This window comes from Hyla sarda, chromosome 8 (assembly GCF_029499605.1).
Source record: "Hyla sarda isolate aHylSar1 chromosome 8, aHylSar1.hap1, whole genome shotgun sequence".
NCBI classification, from domain to species: Eukaryota; Metazoa; Chordata; class Amphibia; order Anura; family Hylidae; genus Hyla; species Hyla sarda.
The window spans coordinates 9,227,667-9,254,332 of record NC_079196.1 but is presented as its reverse complement, the minus strand read 5'-3'; the positions used below and the strand labels follow the sequence as shown (position 1 = coordinate 9,254,332).

Sequence of the window (26,666 nt, the reverse complement as noted above, 5' to 3'; positions counted from 1 at the left end):
GAGGTGTATAACTACTGTATATCCAGATCCCTTAGAGATAGCAACAGCAGAATACAGAGATACACCTTTCCTCAGACTCCATCCGTATACCACTGCTGCTATTTCTATGGGATCTGGATATGTAGTAGTTATATACCTCCTTTCCAGCTCTATCTGTATACTGCAGCTGCTATCTCTATGGGGTCAGGATATATAGTATTTTTTATACCTCCCCTCCAGCTCTATCTGTATACTGCTGCTATTTCTATGATATCAGAATATATAGTAGTTCTACACCTCTCCTCCAGCTCTAACTACTATATATCTTGATCCCATAGAGATAGTAGCAGTATACAGATAGAGCTGGAGGGGAGGTGTATAACTTCTATAGGGATAGCAGCAGCAGTTTGTAGCATCTGACTAATAATGTATCTGCCCCCCCCCCCCCCCCCCCTTCTCCCTCTACAATGTGATAACACACCCAGCATTTTCGGGGCTTAGAGGAATCTTTCACTTCCTCCAGTGTTTGACAGACCTGGATTAGGACTGAGATCGGATGAGAACATGTGATCACCCCGCGCCAGATGTGTAATAGGAGAATCGCCTTCCGCTGCCAATTCTGCAGCTTTAACTATTTGCGTCCAACTTCTGTGTGTTCACAAAGTTCTGAAACGTTCTAATAGTCTGTGTGTGTTATTTCCTGTCTGCTTGCTGTCAGTGAATGAAAACTGGGGCTGAAAACTTGTACAGATGTAATTCAGTCTAGACCTGTGTTCCTCAACCGGTGTGCCTCCAGCTGTTGCAAAACTACAACTCCCAGCATGCCCGGACAGCCTTCGGCTGTCCGGGCATGCTGGGAGTTGTAGTTTTGCAACAGCTGGAGGCACACTTGCTTGCTACTTGCTACAATGTTTCAGTCTGCAGTCGATATAATGGTAACAAACAAATGTAAAATGTAACAAAATTTAAGCATATCTGAGTTTTAGTTATTGATCCCCTTTCTGGGGTCACCTACCTTCAGCCGGGCTGAGCCCCCTGGCTGCGGAGATCATGGACAGGGTGGGGCTTCCGTGGACAGATCGCAGGTAATGCTCCATATGGGGGCTCACATAGTGGTGGGCGTGGTTTAGATCCGTGGTGGTGCCCACTGGGTGAGGAGACAGGCGGATAAGGGAGATGTCAGAGATGACCGGGCTGCCACTGAGGCCTGGAGGACTGGGAAAAGAGGCAAAATGGTATTATATACAGGTAATATCTAACTTATATACAGTATATACCCAGGTTATACCAGCATGGTCCATATCACTATATACAGGAGATATATAACTTATACCAGCTGTACATATATATTATATACAGTATATACCCAGGTTATACCAGCATGGTACATATCACTATATACAGGAGATATATAACTTATACCAGCTGTACATGTATATTATATACAGTATATACCAGGTTATACCAGCATGGTCCATATCACTATATACAGGAGATATATAACTTATACCAGCTGTACATATATATTATATACAGTATATACCCAGGTTATACCAGCATGGTCCATATCACTATATACAGGAGATATATAACTTATACCAGCTGTACATGTATATTATATACAGTATATACCAGGTTATACCAGCATGGTCCATATCACTATATACAGGAGATATATAACTTATACCAGCTGTACATGTATATTATATACAGTATATACCAGGTTATACCAGCATGGTCCATATCACTATATATACAGGAGATATATAACTTATACCAGCTTTACATATATATTATATACAGTATATACCAGGATATACCAGCATGGTCCATATCACTATATACAGGAGATATATAACTTATACCAGCTGTACATATATATTATATACAGTATATACCAGGTTATACCAGTATGGTCCATATCACTATATACAGGAGATATATAACTTATACCAGCTTTACATATATATTATATACAGTATATACCAGGTTATACCAGCATGGTCCATATCACTATATACAGGAGATACCCAGGATATACCAGCATGGTCCATATCACTATATACAGGAGATATATAACTTATACCAGCTGTACATATATATTATATACAGTATATACCCAGGTTATACCAGCATGGTCCATATCACTATATACAGGAGATATATAACTTATACCAGCTCTACATATATATTATATACAGTATATACCCAGGTTATACCAGCATGGTCCATATCACTATATACAGTATATATAACTTATACCAGCTGTACATATATAATTATATACAGTATATACCAGGTTATACCAGCATGGTCCATATCACTATATACAGGAGATATATAACTTATACCAGCTGTACATATATATTATATACAGTATATACCAGGTTATACCAGCATGGTCCATATCACTATATACAGGAGATATATAACTTATACCAGCTGTACATATATATTATATACAGTATATACCCAGGTTATACCAGCATGGTCCATATCACTATATACAGGAGATATATAACTTATACCAGCTGTACATATATATTATATACAGTATATACCAGGTTATACCAGCATGGTCCATATCACTATATACAGGAGATATATAACTTATACCAGCTGTACATATATATTATATACAGTATATACCCAGGTTATACCAGCATGGTCCATATCACTATATACAGGAGATATATAACTAATACCAGCTGTACATATATATTGTATACAGTATATACCCAGGTTATACCAGCATGGTCCATATCACTATATACAGGAGATATATAACTTATACCAGTTGTACATATATATTATATACAGTATATACCCAGGTTATACCTGCATGGTCCATATCACTATATACAGGAGATATATAACTTATATCAGCTGTACATATATATTATATACAGTATATATACCAAGTTATACCAGCATGGTCCATATCACTATATACAGGAGATATATAACTTATACCAGCTGTACATATATATTATATACAGTATATATACCAGGTTATACCAGCATGGTCCATATCACTATATACTGGAGATATATAACTTATATCAGCTGTACATATATATTATATACAGTATATACCCAGGTTATACCAGCATGGTCCATATCACTATATAAAGAAGATATATAACTTATACCAGCTGTGCATATATATTATATACAGTATATACCCAGGTTATACCAGCATGGTCCATATCACTATATACAGGAGATATATATAACTTATACCAGCTGTACATATATATTATATACAGTATATACCAGGTTATACCAGCATGGTCCATATCACTATATACAGGAGATATATAACTTATACCAGCTGTACATATATATTATATACAGTATATACCAGGTTATACCAGCATGGTCCATATCACTATATACAGGAGATATATAACTTATACCAGCTGTACATATATATTATATACAGTTTATACCCAGGTTATACCAGCTGTGTATATATATATATATATATATATATATATATATATATATAGTGGTGCCCATGATGCAGTTAAAAACGACTGTAGGTTTGGGGTGGCAGTGGGCACTGAGGGGTTAGCGTGGGCACTGAGGGGTTAGCAGTGGGCACTGAGGGGTTAGCGTGGGCACTGAGGGGTTAGCAGTGGGCACTGAGGGGTTAGCAGTGGGCACTGAGGGGTTAGCAGTGGGCACTGAGGGGTTAGCAGTGGGCACTGAGGGGTTAGCAGTGGGCGCTGAGGGGTTAGCAGTGGGCGCTGAGGGGTTAGCAGTGGGCGCTGAGGGGTTAGCAGTGGGCACTGAGGGGTTAGCAGTGGGCACTGAGGGGTTAGCAGTGGGCACTGAGGGGTTAGCAGTGGGCACTGAGGGGTTAGCAGTGGGCACTGAGGGGTTAGCAGTGGGCACTGAGGGGTTAGCGTGGGCACTGAGGGGTTAGCAGTACCAGTGCGGCGCTGGCAGGCGACATTCACACACATTGCAGCCAGGACTCTTTGTAGTAGCAGATGTGAGATGATCTTTTACAGCTGGAGTCGGGCAGAACAGGGAACTAATGCCCAATAATGTGTAACAGAGCCGCTGCCATGTTTGCCGCACTCACAGATCTGGCAGCGCCGGCCACTTAAAGAGACAGGCTGGTACTTGACGTCTAAATCTTGCCGTGATGGCAGCGCCGCCCGGGCACTTCCTGTGTCTCATTACATGGAGTCTGACCAAAAGTTTCCACTACGGTTGCGGAGACAGAACGGTGAAATATTAAATCTGTTCTCCTATTAATCTGGAGGCCGAGAGCTGCAGCGAGGACGAGATCACATGACCGGCAAACAAAACGGCGCCACCGACGCTGCTCTTCAGAAAATACAAAATAAAATGAAATGTGACTGTTCAGGCTTCTCCTGGGTCAGTTTACTGTATCTGAGTTATTCTGAATATAAAAAACACATTATTTCTGTCATTGTAAAACAGCGCCACCCCGGTGCTCAGGTTATGTGTGGTATTACAACTTGTCTTTACTCACTTTAAAGGAGCTCTGTAGTAAAAAATAACTCCTCCCCTAAGTTAGAGATCGCGGGGGTCCGAGTGCTGGGACCCCCTCTCTGATGACACATGTCTCGGGAACCGCCCAGTTTAGAAGAGGTTTGCTATGGGGATTTGCTTCTAAACTGGGTGGTCATCAGAGAGCACTTAGACAGAAAAGAACAACCTTAACTTCAGAAGCTCATAAGTTCTGAAAACATTTAGATTTTTTTAATAGAAGTAATTTACAAATCTGTTTAACTTTCTGGAGCCTGTTGATATATATAAAAAAGTTTTTTTTCTGGATAACCCCTTTAACTGAAGCTGAGTTGCAATACCACTCACAACCTGAGGCCAGAGGTGGTGCTGTTTGTGAAAAGAAAGCAGCTCTGGTTTTGTAGTTCTGGACAACCCCTTTAACCCAGATGTTAATGAGTCATCCAGTTAGATTCCAGACAGGAAATCTGATACAGACCGAATATTACTCACAGCTGAAGGTTTGCTACAGTTGTATCTAGCCTGGACAACCCTGTGGTGAACAGCCTGGACCCCGGACTGATACATTTGACCTCTTCTCACCTTCCCAGGCCCAGAACTTTATAATTCTTTATGGCTGTATGAGATCTTGTCTCTTGGTGGGATATGTTTCATTTTTTTTTTTTTTTTTTTTACCATATAATTATATAAAGGGGGAAAAAAATGCTAATAAAATATTTGTGGGGTAGAATATGGGAAAAACTAAATTCTGACTTTTTTTTGTGTGTTTTTACATGTGGTAACTTTATTATGCGGTCAGAAAGATTACAGTGATACCAAAGTTTTAAGTAGGTTTTATTACTTTTAAAATAATAACTAGATATTAATATATAGCTTTTTTTTTTTATAGTTTTTTTTGTATATGTTAATGAGATAAGGAATATTTTCAATATTTTAGAATATTTAAAAAAATTTTTTTTTAACTATCATGCGTGGTCATGAAGATTACAGTGATACCAAATTATATCACTGTAATAATAAATTATTATTTATGTTTTAGTTATGTTTTACGACTTTTAAAAGAATAACTAGATATTAATGTGTAGTTTTTTTTTTAAATATTTTTTTTTGTATATGTTAATGAGATAAGGCGAGGGAGCCTCTTAATTTTTTATATTTTCAATATTTTAAAAAAATGTTTGAACTATCATGCGTGGTCATGAAGATTACAGTGATACCAAATTTTATCACTGCAATCACTGTAATAATACATTATTATTATTATTTATGTTTTAGTTATGTTTTACTACTTTTAAAAGAATCACTAGATATTAATATGTAGCTTTTTTAAATAGTTTTTTGTATATGTTAATGAGATAAGGCCTTTAAATTTTTAATATTTTCAATATTTTAGAATATTTAAAAAAACATTTTTGAACTATCATGTGTGGTCATGAAGATTACAGTGATACCAAATGTTATCACTGTAATCACTGCAATAATATATTCTTATTTATGTTTTAGTTATATTTTACTACTTTTAAAAGAGTAATTCTTTTATAGTTCATTTTTATATGTTAAAGGAAAAAGGGGCGGTTTGAATTTTTAATATTTGTTTTTATTTTTAAACTTTTTAAGACTATTTGAAACTTTTTTTTTTTTTTTTGTCACCCCAGGGCAGGGGTTCTCAACCGGTGGTACACGTACCCCTAGGGGTATGCCACCGGTTGTGCGGGGGTATGCTGATGCGCTAACAAATGCCGGCCATGCATTGGTCAGTTTATGTCAGCGCAGAGCACAATGGCCGCGGTCGCTCTCTGTAAAGTACTGTGGCGGCAGTTCCGGCGTGTGACGTCCCCTGACGTTGCGTGGAAGTGCCGCACAGCACAGGAGGATGTCACATGACATCATAGCCCTGCCCCTTATTATGTCACGCCCCCTTCCATAGACTTGCATTGAGGGGGCGGGACATGACATCATGAGTGGGCAGGGCTATGATGTCACGAGCCCCCGGCGCCGTTTCCAGCGTTCCGAACAGTTTGTTCCAAACGCTGAGTACCCCTTTAAGTATCGCATTAGTATAAAAGTAAGCACACGCCATTATGAAAATAAGTAATTTTATGACTTATTTTGTCCATGGGTACCCCTCGTGCGTAATTTCCGTGCGAATTTACAAGTGAGGGGTACCCACAGACATACTTTCACCCTTTGGGAGTACAGTCGCGAAAAAAGGTTTATGAGAACCACTGCCCTAGGGGGACATGAACATGTGCGGTGAAGATTACAATGATACCAATTTTTGTTATTCATTTTTTTTTACTACTTTTAAAAGAATCGCTTTTTATTTTGTTATTTTAAAATAGGTTAATGGGGGGGGAAAAAGTACATGTAAAATGTTAACGTTTTTAATATATATATATTTTGAAAAACTTTTTCAAATCATTTTTAAAGGGGAAATTCAGGAAAAAACTTTATGATATATATATCAACTGGCTCCAGAAAGTTAAACAGTTTTGTAAATTACTTCTATTAAAAAATCTTAAGCCTTCCAATAATTATAAGCTGCTGAAGTTGAGTTGTTCTTTTCTGTCTGGCAGAACAGTGCTCTCTGCTGACATCTCTGCTTGTCTCGGGAACTGCACAGAGTAGAAGAGGTTTGCTATGGGGATTTGCTTCTACTTCTCTGGACAGTTCCCGAGACAGGTGTCATCAGAGAGCACTTAGAAAAGAACAACTCAACTTCAGCAGCTCATAAGTACTGAAAGGATTAAGATTTTTTTTTAATAGAAGTAATTTACAAATCTGTTTAACTTTCTGGAGCCAGTTGATATATATAAAAAAGTTTTTTTCTGGATAACCCCTTTACCTTTTTTTTTTGTCACCCTAGTGGACTCGTGTGGTCAGGAAGATTACAGTGATACCAACTTTATTAAATTTTCCATTAGGTTTTACTATTTTTATATATTTTTTTAATTGTAAAAATGTTCTTTTATATATTTAAGTGAGCAAATTTTGAGTTGTAATTTTGTAATTGTTATATATTTTTCCAAACTTATATAACTATTTTCTTGTCACCCTAGCGGAGCTGAACATGTGATCACCTGCTTATACAATACACTTTATTGCTTCTACGTTTACTCTTTCCTATGGCACCTGCCTCTATTGAGGTCTTTATTGGGCCCTCGGCTGCCTTGACAACCCTATGAGGGCTCTGTGTTTATAATGCTGTTGGGGGGCGATCGGTAAAACGCAGGGAGCCCCCCCCCCCCCTATGTCCAGCCCCACAGACCCCGCAGTCTGATCCTGACCTCTGTGGACAGGTGTCAGACATATAATACAGCTCCAGAACCCGCGCCATATTTCCTTGCGGCACATCTGCTTGTCATGTACGGTGGTCACGCCAAGTAACGCAAATCAGTGACCATCTGGTAGAGTCCGGACGCGTCACGTATCGGAATGTTCTGAATGTGGGAAATCGCTGCACCACGGTGACATAACGTTGTTCCAGCAGGTGACTGAGCCGCCGCGCCGTGTCATTTACGTAAGCGACAATTCCCGTGTGTACACACGAAGCGGCGCTCGGCCGTGTGGCATATTATCCTGCAGGAGGCACAACCCTGTAATTATCGCATTCAGGACGCGGTGAAACGTGAAAGAACAGCGATCGGTGTCACAATGTATCACCGCAGGTGGGAAGATCCTGCTACATTGTAACAATAAATGCTGAGACCCTATCAGGTGACAGGCGGACGATAAAGGTTGGTACTAAGTGCCGCAGCTGCATCGTGGGCACCAAGGGTGTTACAAAACTACAACTCCCAGCATGCCCAGATGATATTGGAAACTTCTGCTCTGCATCTAGAGCAGTGTTGTCCAAGCAGGGTGCCTCCAGCTGTTGCAAAGCTACAACTTCCAGCATGCCTGGACAAGCTTTGGAAACTGCTGCTCTGCATCTAGACCAGTGTTTTCCAAGCAGGGTGCCTCCAGCTGTTGCAAAACTACAACTCCCAGCATGCCCAGACAATATTGAAAACCACTGCCCTGCATCTAGACCAGTGTTTTCCAATCAAGGTGGCTCCAGCTGTTGCAAAACTACAACTCCCAGCATGCTGAGACAACCTTGGAAGCCTCTGCTCCTGCATCTAGACCAGTGTTTTCCAAGCAGGATGCCTCCAGCTGTTGCAAAGCTAGAACTCCCAGCATGCCTGGACAGGCTTTGGAAACTGCTGCTCTGCATCTAGACCAGTGTTTTCCAAGCAGGGTGCCTCCAGCTGTTGCAAAACTGCAACTCCCAGCATGCCCAGACAATATTGGAAACCACTGCTCTGCATCTAGACCAGTGTTTTCCAAGCAGGTTCCTCAAGCTGTTGCAAAACTACAACTCCCAGCATGCCCGGACAGCCTTTGGCTGTCCGGGCATGCTGGGAGTTGTAGTTTTGCAATAGCTGGAGGGCCACAGGTTGGACACCACAGGTATATAGAGAAGCAGCTGGAGGAAACAGTGCCACACCTGTCTATAGGTTGTGTCTGGTATTGCAGCTCCACTCCAATTAAAGGGTACCTGTCACTTTAAAGAACTTTTGAACTTGTAGAGTCGTGCCGAAAGTTTTGATTGGTCGGTTTTTGAGTGTTAAGACCCCGACCAATTGCTAAAATGCGCAGCTGGGAGCTTCTTTCCCCGTTCTCTGTGAGCGCAACCGAGATCATCCTATAATCCAGTGTTTTCCAAACAGTGTATCTCCAGCTGTTGCAAAACTACAACTTCCAGCATGCCCGGGCGTATTAGTTTTGCAACAGCTGGAGACACGCTGTTTGGGAAAACACTGCCATAGACTTACATTTCAGGTATGTTCACAAGTACGCAGATTTGATGCGCAGGATTTTCTGCTGCAGATTTCACTGTATACTAAATGAATGAGCACCGCTTCTAATCGGCAGTTACAAATCCTGCGCATCAAATCTGTGCAGGATCCTGTATGTGTGAACGGACCCTAGGAGTCCATCTTGATCACATGGTACACTTGGTTTCAAACTTTTTTTATTTTTATTTTTTAAAGTGACAGTGCCCATTTAAGTGAATGTGTCTGTGCTGCATTACCACACACAACCTGCCGACAGGCGAGGCGCTGTTCTTTGAAATTTTTATTTAGTTGTTTTTAATATAATCTTGGACAACCCCAATGGAACGATTCATTCCACTAAACATTGGCGTTATAGTAATTGGTCACTGTTCTGAGAGATGGGAAAAACTCCAGCGTAAAAAGAGGGTTAAAAAAAAAAAATAATAATAATAATAATAAAGAATGTGACTATAAAAATATGTAGCGCTAGATGAGGTGACCGTCTGGATCTGCCCGGACAAAGGGATCAGGATCAGAGTCGTGTGATGTGACAATTGGGAATCTGTGACAAGTCAGCACCCGCCGCAGCCTCTATGGCTGACACCGCGCACGGCCGCGCTTCATTTACCGCAATTAGGTGAGTGAGGGGCCCGAGCAGATGCCGACACTCAGGATGCGGGTGTGATGTATGGGGCCCGTGTCACAATCACATCACATTCATCATCAGAGCCGGGGAGCGAGTGCAGCTGACTGCGTGATGGATGGCGTCTCCTGCCGCCCGCACTGCTGCAATTTACGTAGCAAAGGGGGCCCAGGCAGGAAAATAAAGGGTTAAACCCAAAATAACAACCCAAAGTGAGATCCGCGAAGTCCAAAAGTTTACTGACAAAGTTGAAACTGGTGATTATAATTATATTACTATTTTATTCAGTGATGTCATACAGGGGCGGGGCTGTGATCACATGTCATTATATTACTATTATATTATATAAGTGATGTCATACAGGGGGCGGTGATGTGATCACATGTCATTATATTATATTATATCAGTGATGTCATACAGGGGGCGGGGCTGTGATCACATGTCATTATATTACTATTATATTATATCACTGATGTCATACAGGGGGCGGGGCTGTGATCACATGTCATTATATTACTATTATATTATATCAGTGATGTCATACAGGGGGCAGGACTGTGATCACATGTCATTATATTATATTATATCAGTGATGTCATACAGGGGGCGTGGCTGTGATCATGTCATTATATTACTATTATATTATATCAGTGATGTCATACAGGGGGCGGCGCTGTGATCACATGTCATTATATTACTATTATATTATATCAGTGATGTCATACAGGGGGCGGGGCTGTGATCACATATCATTATATTACTATTATATCAGTGATGTCATACAGGAGGCGGGTCTGTGATCACATGTCATTATATTACTATTATATTATATCAGTGATGTCATACAGGGGGCGGGGCTGTGATCACATATCATTATATTACTATTATATTATATCAGTGATGTCATACAGGGGGCGGGGCTGTGATCACATATCATTATATTACTATTATATCAGTGATGTCATACAGGGGGCGGGGCTGTGATCACATGTCATTATATAACTATAATATTATATCAGTGATGTCATACAGGGGGCGGGGCTGTGATCACATGTCATTATATTACTATTATATTATATCAGTGATGTCATACAGGGGGCGGGGCTGTGATCACATATTATATAACTATTATATTATATCAGTGATGTCATACAGGAGGCGGGGCTTTGTCCCTATATTACTATTATATCAGTGATGTCATACAGGGGGCGGGGCTATGAGGCAGCAGTAATCACATTAGACTCACCCATGAATGGCGTGGATGGCGTGGCTTTCGTAGTGATATCGCCCCTCCTGGTGTCTGATGTCAATGGGAAATGGTGCGTGGAACGTGGGGAAGAGATGCGCTCCGTCTGCAGGAGGGAAAAAAAACGGAAATTAGCAAAAACTATATCTAAGAAATGATGGCGGCAACTAAGTATAAACCCTATACAGCGCTTCAGTCTCGTGCAGATCACTGTCCCCAACCTGTGACTCTTCATCTGCTGCAAAACTACAACTCCCACCAAGTCCTGATGAGCTGAACATGATGGGAGATGTAGTTTGCACCAGCTGGGTATCAGTGGTATCCACATTCTCTCCCACACGGTCCAGAGGCAGCAGGGACTGAGTGGGCAGATTATCGGATTCCCGGGATTGTGCTGCCCCTTTAAGCCGCGCACAGTTTGGTTCCTGTAGAACAATGTGGAGATTTTCTGCCTGAGGATCCAGAGCGATGCGGCCACCTGTCCTGCATTCTTCCCACAGCTGAGATGGCATCTGCTGAAGGAGTAGTCTATACCGGGGCCGCTCTCCAACCTTATAATAGAGGAGGAGCCCCACTCAGGGGTGCCAGGGTCTCTGCCCACACAACATGAAGATCGCAGTGCTGCATCACATCAACTGGTGGCGTTGTGGACTGTGACCGAGATCATCACCACAAACCAAATGATGTATTTTTATCAGATTGAATCTTTAATAGGAAATTACAAATGTAACAAAGTTGTGTGATAACATTTCACAGACAAATCGCACCAATACTCTGCTCTCACGTCACCCGTGTCGCCATGTACTGTAGTCCGGGCTTTATGTGACAAATCAGAGATCATGGGGAAGGGTTCTGTGGTCTTGAAGAACAATACAGTCAACTCCCACCAACCGGGACGAGACATAAGGACGAGATATGAGGACGAGATATGAGGACGAGATATGAGGACGAGATATGAGGACGAGATATGAGGACGAGATATGAGGACGAGATATGAGGACGGGATATGAGGACGAGATATGAGGACGGGATATGAGGACAAGATATGAGGACGGGATATGAGGACGGGATATGAGGACGAGATATGAGGACGGGATATGAGGACGGGATATGAGGACGGGATATGAGGACGAGATATGAGGACGAGATATGAGGACGAGATATGAGGACGAGATATGAGGACGAGATATGAGGACGAGATATGAGGACAAGATATGAGGACAAGATATGAGGACGAGATATGAGGACAAGATATGAGGACGGGATATGAGGACGGGATATGAGGTCAGTATATGAGGTCGGGATAGGAGGTCAGGATATGAGGACAAGATATGAGGAAGAGATATGAGGATGGGATATGAGGTCGGTATATGATGTCGGGATAGGAGGTCAGGATATGAGGACAAGATATGAGGAAGAGATATGAGGACGGGATATGAGGTCGGGACATGAGGACGAGACATGAGGACGGGACACGAGGTCAGGATATGAGGATGGGATATGAGGTCAGGATATGAGTTTGAGGTATGTGGACGAGATATGAGGAAAAAATATGAGGACAAAATATGAGGACGAGATATGAGGACGGGACATGAGGACGGGACATGAGGACGGGACATGAGGACGGGATATGAGGTCAGGTTATGAGGACGGGATATGAGGACAGGATATGATGTCAGGTTATGAGGACAAGATATGAGGACGAGATATGAGGACGGGACATGAGGACGGGACATGAGGACGGGATATGAGGTCAGGTTATGAGGACGGGATATGAGGTCGGGATATGAGGATGGGATATAAGGACAGGATATGATGTCAGGTTATGAGGACAAGATATGAGGTTGTGGTATGAAGACGGGATATGAGGACAGGAATGAGGACAGGATATGAAGACGGGATATAAGGTCAGGTTATGTCTCGATATGACAAGACATGAGGTCAGGATATGAGGACGTCATATGGGGACGGGATATGAAGATGTCATATGAGGTCGGGATAGGAGGACGAGATATGAGGTCGGGATATAAGGACAAGAGCGTCATTGTTGCTTTTCCTATCCCACAAGATTTGGGTAGGAAACTGGGCAATAGATTATATTCCTTATATGTTCCATTCAGCCATTGTGAACAAATGGGCTTCTCACTCAGCAGTTGGTTTGTTACAATGTATCAGTCGGGTGCCTAGGAAAGATCTGTGAAGTTGCTTTGTTCAGTTTGCAGAGGTTGCACTGTAACAAACCCTCTGCTGTGTGAGGAGGAGGAGGACTACATCAGGACCGATTTTCAGCTTCTGCATTAAAGAATGCTCCTATTCACTGACAGCAAGCAGAGGTCACATAAAGAGTGAAGAACTGATTCACAACTGATTGTACTGCACGGCTCAGAGTTAACCCTTCGGAGCCCCCCTCCCCCTCAGTGAGGGGCTGCTGAGTGTTCTCTTTTCCTCCAAAGCCGGAAGCGCCTATTAGTAATAAGAATAATAATATTCTTCAGGCCGGACCCGGAGCAGAGTCATTAAAACAAGATTTTCTGTCTCAAAACCATAAAGACATAAAAGAAAAAAAACATATGAGGCAATAGGAAATTCCTGAAGATCCGGCCCAAGAAATAATAACTCAGCTGATCCCACCGCAGCCACCGGAGACTGACCCCCAATATTCCACAGCAGTGGTGTCCAAACTGTGCTCCACCAGCTGTTGCAAAACTACAACTCCCAGCATGCCCGGACAGCCGTTGGCTGTCCGGGCATGCTGGGAGTTGTAGTTTTGCAACAGCTGGGGGCCCACAGTTTGGACACCAATGCCAAGATTAGGACCTGAAGAATGGTGGCAGCGGGGGAGTGGGGCCTGTGAGTACATTATCCTTTAGCTGCTATTAAAGGGGCACTGCTCAGTACTGCTCTATAATGTACTCCATGCTGCTGCTGCTCCTTCTGAGGGAGACCTATAGAGGAAGATATGTATAGGAACAGTATCCTCTCCTCTATGTTTGCAGTGTATAGAGACATACTAGTAGATTGTCTACACCCTCTAAATTAGGAACAACCAAATAGGGTTGTGCAGGGACTTTAAAGGGGTACTCCCGTGGAAAACTTTTTTTTTTTTTTTTAAATCAACTGGTGCCAGAAAGTTAAACAGATTTGTGAATTACTTCCATAAAAAAAAATCTTAATCCTTCCAGTACTTTTTAGGAGCTATATACTACAGAAGAAATGCTTTTCTTTTTGGATTTCTCTGATGTCATGACCGCAGTGCTCTCTGCTGACCTCTGCTGTCCATTTTTGGAACTGTCCAGAGCAGGAGAAAATCCCCATAGCAAACATATGCTGTTCTGGAAAGTTCCTAAAATGGACAGCAGAGGTCAGCAGAGAGCACTGTGGTGGTGACATCAGAGAAATCCAAAAAGAAAGGCATTTCCTCTGTAGTATACAGCCTATAAAATGTACTGGAAGGATTAAGATTTTTTAATAGAAGTAATTTACAAATCTGTTTAACTTTCTGGCACCAGTTGATTTTAAAAAAAAAGTTTTCCACGGGAGTACCCCTTTAAAGTCCCTGCACAACCCTATTGGGTTGTTCCTAATCTAGAGGGTGTAGACAATCTACTGGTATGTCTCTATACACTGCAAACATAGAGGAGAGGATACTGTTCCTATACATATCTTCCTCTATAGGTCTCCCTCAGAAGGAGCAGCAGCAGCATGGAGTACATTATAGAGCAGTACTGAGCAGTGTAAACAGTAAATCCAGCAGTGGGGGAGATATATGACTTACTAGAGCGTTGAGCTTTTCGGTCTCTCTGCCACTGTTTCTATTCAGCTCCCCCCCCCCCCCCTCCTCTTTATATTTATATATCTCTATAACCAACAAACCACTAAACAAAGTACAACCACCTTGTAAAGTATATGCAATGTAGAATCTATACAACCTAATGATCTGTATACAATGATAATCCACAGTATATTATGATCTGTATACAATGATAATCCACAGTATATTATGATCTGTATACAATGATAATCCGCAGTATATTATGATCTGTATACAATGATAATCCACAGTATATTATGATCTGTATACAATGATAATCCACAGTATATTATGATCCGTATTCAATGATAATCCACAGTATATTATGATCTGTATACAATGATAATCCGCAGTATATTATGATCTGTATACAATGATAATCCACAGTATATTATGATCTGTATACAATGATAATCCACAGTATATTATGATCTGTATACAATGATAATCTGCAGTATATTATGATCTGTATACAATGATAATCCACAGTATATTATGATCCGTATACAATGATAATCCACAGTATATTATGATCTGTATACAATGATAATCCACAGTATATTATGATCTGTATACAATGATAATCCACAGTATATTATGATCCGTATACAATGACAATCCACAGTATATTATTATCCGTATACAATGATAATCCGCAGTATATTATTATCCGTATACAATGATAATCCACAGTATATTATGATCTGTATACAATGATATCCACAGTATATTATGATCTGTATACAATGATAATCCACAGTATATTATGATCCGTATACAATGATAATCCACAGTATATTATGATCTGTATACAATGATAATCCACAGTATATTATGATCTGTATACAATGATAATCCACAGTATATTATGATCTGTATACAATGATAATCCACAGTATATTATGATCTGTATACAATGATAATCCGCAGTATATGATGATCTGTATACAATGATAATCCACAGTATATTATGATCTGTATACAATGATAATCCACAGTATATTATGATCTGTATACAATGACAATCCGCAGTATATTATGATCTGTATACAATGATAATCCGCAGTATATAATGATCCGTATACAATGATAATCCGCAGTATATTATGATCTGTATACAATGATAATCTGCAGTATATTATGATCTGTATACAATGATAATCCACAGTATATTATGATCTGTATACAATGATAATCCACAGTATAATATGATCTGTATACAATGATAATCCACAGTATATTATGATCTGTATACAATGATAATCCACAGTATATTATGATCTGTATACAATGATAATCCGCAGTATATTATGATCTGTATACAGTGATAATCCGCAGTATATTATGATCTGTATACAATGATAATCCACAGTATATTATGATCTGTGTACAATGATAATCCACAGTATATTATGATCTGTATACAATGATAATCCGCAGTATATTATGATCTGTATACAATGACAATCCGCAGTATATTATGATCTGTATACAATGATAATCCGCAGTATATTATGATCTGTATACAATGATAATCCACAGTATATTATGATCTGTATACAATGATAATCCACAGTATATTATGATCTGTATACAATGATAATCCACAGTATATTATGATCTGTATACAATGATAATCCACAGTATATTATGATCTGTATACAATGATAATCCACAGTATATTATGATCTGTATACAATGATAATCCACAGTATATTATGATCTGTATACAATGACAATCCGCAGTATATTATGATCTGTATACAATGATAATCCACAGTATATTATGATCTGTATACAATGATAATCCACAGTATATTATGATCTGTATACAATGATAATCCACAGTATATTATGATCTGTATACAATGACAATCCACAGTATATTATCATCTGTATACAATGATAATCCACAGTATATTATGATCTGTATACAATGATAATCCACAGTATATTATGATCTGTATACAATGATAATCCACAGTATATTATGATCCGTATACAATGATAATCCACAGTATATTATGATCCGTATACAATGATAATCCGCAGTATATTATGATCTGTATACAATGATAATCCACAGTATATTATGATCTGTATACAATGATAATCCACAGTATATTATGATCTGTATACAATGATAATCCACAGTATATTATGATCTGTATACAATGACAATCCACAGTATATTATCATCTGTATACAATGATAATCCGCAGTATATTATGATCTGTATACAATGATAATCCGCAGTATATGATGATCTGTATACAATGACAATCCACAGTATATTATGATCTGTATACAATGATAATCCACAGTATATTATGATCTGTATACAATGATAATCCGCAGTATATTATGATCTGTATACAATGATAATCCACAGTATATTATGATCTGTATACAATGACAATCCACAGTATATTATGATCTGTATACAATGATAATCCACAGTATATTATGATCTGTATACAATGACAATCCGCGGTATATTATGATCTGTATACAATGATAATCCACAGTATATTATGATCTGTATACAATGATAATCCGCAGTATATTATGTTCTGTATACAATGATAATCCACAGTATATTATGATCTGTATACAATGACAATCCGCAGTATATTATGATCTGTATACAATGATAATCCGCAGTATATTATGATCTGTATACAATGATAATCCACAGTATATTATGATCTGTATACAATGATAATCCACAGTATATTATGATCTGTATACAATGACAATCCGCAGTATATTATGATCTGTATACAATGATAATCCACAGTATATTATGATCTGTATACAATGATAATCCACAGTATATTATGATCTGTATACAATGACAATCCGCAGTATATTATGATCTGCATACAATGATAATCCACAGTATATTATGATCTGTATACAATGATAATCCACAGTATATGATGATCTGTATACAATGATAATCCGCAGTATATTATGATTTGTATACAATGATAATCCGCAGTATATTATGATCTGTATACAATGACACTCCGCAGTATATTATGATCTGTATACAATGATAATCCACAGTATATTATGATCTGTATACAATGACACTCCGCAGTATATTATGATCTGTATACAATGATAATCCACAGTATATTATGATCTGTATACAATGATAATCCACAGTATATTATGATCCGTATACAATGATATCCACAGTATATTATGATCTGTATACAATGATAATCCACAGTATATTATGATCTGTATACAATGATAATCCACAGTATATTATGATCTGTATACAATGATAATCCACAGTATATTATGATCTGTATACAATGACACTCCGCAATATATTATGATCTGTATACAATGATAATCCGCAGTATATTATGATCTGTATACAATGATAATCCACAGTATATTATGATATGTATACAATGACAATCCATAGTATATGATGATCTGTATACAATGATAATCCGCAGTATATTATGATCTGTATACAATGATATTCCACAGTATATTATGATCCGTATACAATGATAATCCACGGTATATTATGATCTGTATACAATGATAATCCACAGTATGTTATGATCTGTATACAATGATAATCCACAGTATATTATGATCTGTATACAATGATAATCCACAGTATATTATGATCTGTATACAATGATAATCCCCAGTATATTATGATCTGTATACAATGACAATCCACAGTATATGATGATCTGTATACAATGATAATCCGCAGTATATTATGATCTGTATACAATGATAATCCACAGTATATTATGATCTGTATACAATGATAATCCACAGTATATTATGATCTGTATACAATGATAATCCGCAGTATATTATGATCTGTATACAATGATAATCCGCAGTATATTATGATCTGTATACAATGATAATCCACAGTATATTATGATCTGTATACAATGATAATCCACAGTATATTATGATCTGTATACAATGACAATCCGCAGTATATTATGATCTGTATACAATGATAATCCGCAGTATATTATGATCTGTATACAGTGATAATCCGCAGTATATTATGATCCGTATACAATGACAATCCGCAGTATATTATGATCTGTATACAATGATAATCCGCAGTATATTATGATCTGTATACAGTGATAATCCGCAGTATATTATGATCTGTATACAGTGATAATCCGCAGTATATTATGATCTGTATACAGTGATAATCCGCAGTATATTATGATCTGTATACAATGATAATCCACAGTATATTATGATCTGTATACAATGATAATCCACAGTATATTATGATCTGTATACAATGACAATCCACAGTATATTATGATCTGTATACAATGATAATCCACAGTATATTATGATCTGTATACAATGATAATCCACAGTATATTATGATCTGTATACAATGATAATCCACAGTATATTATGATCCGTATACAATGATAATCCGCAGTATATTATGATCCGTATACAATGATATCCACAGTATATTATGATCTGTATACAATGATAATCCACAGTATATTATGATCTGTATACAATGATAATCCACAGTATATTATGATCTGTATACAATGATAATCCGCAGTATATTATGATCTGTATACAATGATAATCCACAGTATATTATGATCTGTATACAATGACAATCCACAGTATATTATGATCTGTATACAATGATAATCCGCAGTATATTATGATCTGTATACAATGATAATCCACAGTATATTATGATCTGTATACAATGATAATCCACAGTATATTATGATCTGTATACAATGATAATCCCCAGTATATTATGATCTGTATACAATGATAATCCCCAGTATATTATGATCTGTATACAATGATAATCCACAGTATATTATGATCTGTATACAATGACAATCCGCAGTATATTATGATCTGTATACAATGATAATCCACAGTATATTATGATCTGTATACAATGATAATCCACAGTATATTATGATCTGTATACAATGATAATCCACAGTATATTATGATCTGTATACAATGATAATCCACAGTATATTATGATCTGTATACAATGATAATCCACAGTATATTATGATCTGTATACAATGATAATCTGCAGTATATTATGATCTGTATACAATGACAATCCGCAGTATATTATGATCTGTATACAATGATAATCCACAGTATATTATGATCTGTATACAATGATAATCCGCAGTATATTATGATCTGTATACAATGATAATCCACAGTATATTATGATCTGTATACAGTGATAATCCGCAGTATATTATGATCTGTATACAATGATAATCCGCAGTATATTATGATCTGTATACAATGATAATCCGCAGTATATTATGATCCGTATACAATGATAATCCACAGTATATTATTATCCGTATACAATGATAATCCACAGTATATTATGATCTGTATACAATGATAATCCACAGTATATTATGATCTGTATACAATGACAATCCACAGTATATTATGATCTGTATACAATGATAATCCACAGTATATTATGATCCGTATACAATGATAATCCCCAGTATATTATGATCTGTATACAATGATAATCCACAGTATATTATGATCTGTATACAGTGATAATCCGCAGTATATGATGATCTGTATACAATGATAATCCGCAGTATATTATGATCCGTATACAATGACAATCCGCAGTATATTATGATCTGTATACAATGATAATCCGCAGTATATTATGATCTGTATACAGTGACAATCCACAGTATATTATGATCTGTATACAATGATAATCCGCAGTATATTATGATCTGTATACAATGATAATCCACAGTATATTATGATCTGTATACAATGATAATCCGCAGTATATTATGATCTGTATACAATGATAATCCACAGTATATTATGATCTGTATACAATGATAATCCACAGTATATTATGATCTGTATACAATGATAATCCGCAGTATATTATGATCTGTATACAATGATAATCCACAGTATATTATGATCTGTATACAATGATAATCCACAGTATATTATGATCTGTATACAATGACAATCCACAGTATATTATGATCTGTATACAATGATAATCCACAGTATATTATGATCCGTATACAATGATAATCCCCAGTATATTATGATCTGTATACAATGATAATCCACAGTATATTATGATCTGTATACAGTGATAATCCGCAGTATATGATGATCTGTATACAATGATAATCCGCAGTATATTATGATCCGTATACAATGACAATCCGCAGTATATTATGATCTGTATACAATGATAATCCGCAGTATATTATGATCTGTATACAGTGACAATCCACAGTATATTATGATCTGTATACAATGATAATCCGCAGTATATTATGATCTGTATACAATGATAATCCACAGTATATTATGATCTGTATACAATGATAATCCGCAGTATATTATGATCTGTATACAATGATAATCCACAGTATATTATGATCTGTATACAATGATAATCCGCAGTATATTATGATCTGTATACAATGATAATCCACAGTATATTATGATCTGTATACAATGATAATCCGCAGTATATTATGATCCGTATACAATGATAATCCGCAGTATATTATGATCCGTATACAATGACAATCCGCAGTATATTATGATCTGTATACAATGATAATCCGCAGTATATTATGATCCGTATACAATGATAATCCACAGTATATTATGATCCGTATACAATGACAATCCACAGTATATTATGATCTGTATACAATGATAATCCGCAGTATATTATGATCCGTATACAATGATATCCACAGTATATTATGATCTGTATACAATGATAATCCACAGTATATTATGATCTGTATACAATGATAATCCGCAGTATATGATGATCTGTATACAATGATAATCCGCAGTATATTATGATCCGTATACAATGATAATCCACAGTATATTATGATCCGTATACAATGACAATCCGCAGTATATTATGATCCGTATACAATGATAATCCGCAGTATATTAAGATCTGTATACAATGATAATCCGCAGTATATTATGATCTGTATACAATGATAATCCACAGTATATTATGATCTGTATACAATGATAATCCACAGTATATTATGATCTGTATACAATGATAATCCGCAGTATATTATGATCTGTATACAATGACAATCTGCAGTATATTATGATCTGTATACAATGACAATCCACAGTATATTATGATCTGTATACAATGATAATCCGCAGTATATTATGATCTGTATACAATGACAATCCGCAGTATATTATGATCTGTATACAATGATAATCCGCAGTATATTATGATCTGTATACAATGATAATCCGCAGTATATTATGATCTGTATACAGTGATAATCTGCAGTATATTATGATCTGTGTACAATGATAATCCGCAGTATATTATGATCTGTATACAGTGATAATCTGCAGTATATTATGATCTGTATACAATGATAATCCGCAGTATATTATGATCTGTATACAGTGATAATCTGCAGTATATTATGATCTGTGTACAATGATAATCCGCAGTATATTATGATCTGTATACAATGACAATCCGCAGTATATTATGATCTGTATACAGTGATAATCCACAGTATATTATGATCTGTATACAATGATAATCCGCAGTATATTATGATCTGTATACAATGACAATCCGCAGTATATTATGATCTGTATACAATGATAATCCACAGTATATTATGATCTGTATACAATGATAATCCACAGTATATTATGATCTGTATACAATGATAATCCGCAGTATATTATGATCTGTATACAATGACAATCCGCAGTATATTATGATCTGTATACAATGATAATCCACAGTATATTATGATCTGTATACAATGACAATCCGCAGTATATTATGATCTGTATACAATGATAATCCACAGTATATTATGATCTGTATACAATGATAATCCACAGTATATGATGATCTGTATACAATGATAATCCACAGTATATTATGATCTGTATACAATGATAATCCACAGTATATTATGATCTGTATACAATGATAATCTGCAGTATATTATGATCTGTATACAATGACAATCCGCAGTATATTATGATCTGTATACAATTAATCTCATAAACCAGAACGCGGTAGAATCAGATAGAAGGGGAGAAGGATGCTCTGTGTCCAATAATCCGGAATGTCTGATGCTCCGGAGGAGACGTAGGTGAAGTCGGACCCGGCGGCTCTTCCCTACCTGTCAGCTCTTTATGACGCTCCTATATTTCACTTTAATTGGGTCGCTGTCGCCTCGGTGGCGTTACACCTGTGGTGGCTGTGATCTCTCCCCTCCAGAAAAAGGGGAACGGAGACATCTACTAAGAATTGGGACAACGCTTAAATTAGTTTTATTTTTGCAGATCAGACAGTTCCTCGGTGACAAATCATCCTGGGACTATTAATATTCCGGAGCCCCCCTTTACATAGTAATGGCAGATGTGCATGCATTGTCCTAATGGCGTCTCTGTCTCCTATAGTAAAATGGAGGGGGTGGGGGGCATCATTATCCAGACGTTACAAAAACTAATTTTACCTACTGAACAAGACGTGCCACGTGCGAGAGGTGAACATGACAGAGGCCTGTGATTGGCTGAGTGGCATTTCATATGTGTCAAGACTAAGATCCAAAGATTCTGTGCTGCAGGAACAGCGGCGGGGGAGTGGGGCTGGTGAGTACATTATTCTTTAGCTCTGCCATTAAAGTCCCTGCACAACCCCATTAGGTTGTTCCTGATCTAGTGTAGACTATCTGCTATGATATGGCTATTCTACATGTTCAGGAGCAGCAGCAGCATGGAGGACATTCCAGAGCAGTACTGAGCAGTACATTCAGCACTGTGGAAGATATATGACTTACTAGAGTGTTCAGCTTCTCTCTGTCTATCTGCCTCTGTTTTTCTGCAGCTGCTCCCTCTCCTCTCTTATAGACTGCTGTAACTAGATCCCTCAGTAATAGGACCCACCTGAAGACAGACTTGAGGTATTCTTCAGAGCAAATAATACGTTAAGGAGGAAAAAGAAGCCTGATAAGTGAAGAAGAAAGTATTTGTCTCTAATAAGATATATTACAAAAGTTTCTTACCTATCATCTGTCAATCAATCTCATATCTATCTATCTATCTATCTAATATCTATCTGTCTATCTATCTCATATCTATCTATCTCATATCTATCTATCTATCTATCTTATATCTCATATCTATCTATCTCATATCTATCTATCTCATATCTATCTATCTATCTATCTCATATCTATCTATCTCATATCTATCTATCTCATATCTATCTATCTATCTCATATCTATCTATCTATCTATCTATCTATCTCCTATCTATCTATCTATCTATCTATCTATCTCATATCTATCTATCTCATATCTATCTATCTCATATCTATCTATCTCATATCTATCTATCTCATATCTATCTATCTATCTATCTCCTATCTATCTATCTCATATCTATCTATCTCATATCTATCTATCTATCTCATATCTATCTATCTATCTCATATCTATCTATCTCATATCTATCTATCTATCTCATATCTATCTATCTATCTCATATCTATCTATCTATCTATCTCATATCTATCTATCTATCTCATATCTATCTATCTATCTATCTCATATCTATCTATCTCATATCTATCTATCTATCTATCTATCTATCTCATATCTATCTATCTATCTCATATCTATCTATCTCATATCTATCTATCTATCTATCTATCTCATATCTATCTCTCTCTCATATCTATCTATCTATCTCATATCTATCTATCTATCTATCTCATATCTATCTATCTATCTATCTCATATCTATCTATCTATCTATCTCATATCTATCTATCTCATATCTATCTATCTATCTCATATCTATCTATCTATCTATCTATCTATCTATCAGCTATGTAGCAGCCAGGTTGGTGGGAGCCCCAAACCAGGGAGACGTTGGGGATGTAGATGCAGAAGTCACAATATTTCAGCCCCACTTGTGAAGTCGCAGCTTCTCCTAAATAAGTGTTTCCCAACCAGTGTGCCTCCAGATGTTGCATAACTACAACTCCCAGCATGCCCGAACAGCCGCAACAGCTGGAGGCACCCCTGGTTGGGAAACCCTGTCCAAAATGCTGATTGAGATGTCCTTCTCGCTGCGGATCTGAGTCATGTGCAGAACGTCTCCATAAATCCACCTGTCAGGCGCGGAGTGACTCCTTACAGACCCGCCGCCTCCACCTGTCATCCAGAAAGTTTATTAAGCAAATATCTCCGGCTTTTCTATGAAATTTGCTGCTGGAAAAAAAAGTTTCTGGACGTTCCGCGCCAAGAATCAAAGTGCTTTTCTTTCCAGCTCCCTAAAAATAACGTCAGGACGAGTCTCCGCACATTTACACCTCTGCGAAAAACATCAGCAGCTCCTACAGAAGAGCTAAAAATACGGCTCGGCGCGGTCCAGGACGCCACGCGGAGCCAAGGTGGACGAGGCGCCAAAGATGGAACCTAAAGAGAGAAGTGAAATACAGAGGCGCAAAGTGATGATGACAGAAGATCATTACAGGACACCTTTCCGCGAAATCCAGCTGGGACTCCACCACACGTAACATTAAAACCAGGGATGTCCCGATACTGATACCGGTATCGGTACCAATGCTTGTACTTGTGCAAATGTCCCCGATACCTGCAGACAATAAAAATCCCTCTCCCCTTCCCTCCGCGCTGAGGCTTCTTCATCGTTCGCTCCGTTATTCGGAGTGCTGCAGGACCCGCAGGATGCCGGAGAAGGTCCTTCACCACTACCAGAGCGGAGGATACGGAGGCCTCAGTGTGGGAGCGGAGGGAGGGTCAGTGGGAATTTTATTAGTTTCAGTTGGAGGGGACTTTTTGAGGAATACTAATACATCTACCTACCTACCTGACTACCTACCTACTAGGGGCTTCTACCTAACAGGAGCATTCCCTACCTACTTACCTTCTGGAGGCTTCTACCTTATAAGGGTATTTTTTACCTACCTACTGGGGGCTTCTACCTAAAAGGGGGGATTTCCTCCCTACCTACTGGGTCTTCTACCTAATAAGGGAGGATTTCCTACCTACCTACTAAGGGGCTTCAATCTAATAAGGGGGATTCCCTACCTACTGGAGGCTTCTACTTAACAGGAGGATTCCCTGCCTACCTTCTGGAGGCTTCTACATAATAGGGGGTATTTCTTACCTACCTACTGGGGGCTTCTACTTAAAAGGGGGATTCCCTACCTACCTACTGAAGGCTTCTACATAATAGGGGGTATTTCTTACCTACCTACTGGGGGCTTCTACTTAATAGGGAGATTCCCTACCTACCTACTGAAGGCTTTTACCCAATAAGGGAGGATTACCTATCTACTGGAAGCTTCTATCTAATAAGGGGGATTCCTTACCTACTGGAGGATTCTACCTAACAGGAGGATTCCCTACTTACCTTCTGGAGTCTTCTACCTAATAGGGGGTATTTCTTACCTACCTACTGGGGGCTTCTACATAATAGGGGGATTTCCTACCTACCTACTGAGGGCTTTTACCTAATAGGGAGGATTCCCTACCTACCTACTGAGGGCTTCTACCTAA

General features: G+C 38.1%; 1 protein-coding gene across 4 annotated transcripts in view; it reads right to left on the bottom strand.

Annotated features, from left to right (window-relative positions):
* The window catches only part of GLI2 (GLI family zinc finger 2), a 155,681-nt gene that overhangs the window by 67,961 nt on the left and 61,054 nt on the right, over positions 1-26,666 (bottom strand). For 3 of the 4 annotated variants that reach the window (XM_056534799.1, XM_056534798.1, XM_056534800.1), the window contains exons 3-4: positions 11,195-11,300; positions 995-1,194 (exon numbers count right to left, since the gene is read on the bottom strand). In XM_056534799.1, coding sequence (XP_056390774.1) covers positions 995-1,194; positions 11,195-11,300 — 306 coding nt within the window. The remainder of the gene's footprint in view (positions 1-994; positions 1,195-11,194; positions 11,301-26,666) is intronic. The other variant, XM_056534801.1, reaches the window with a different exon arrangement.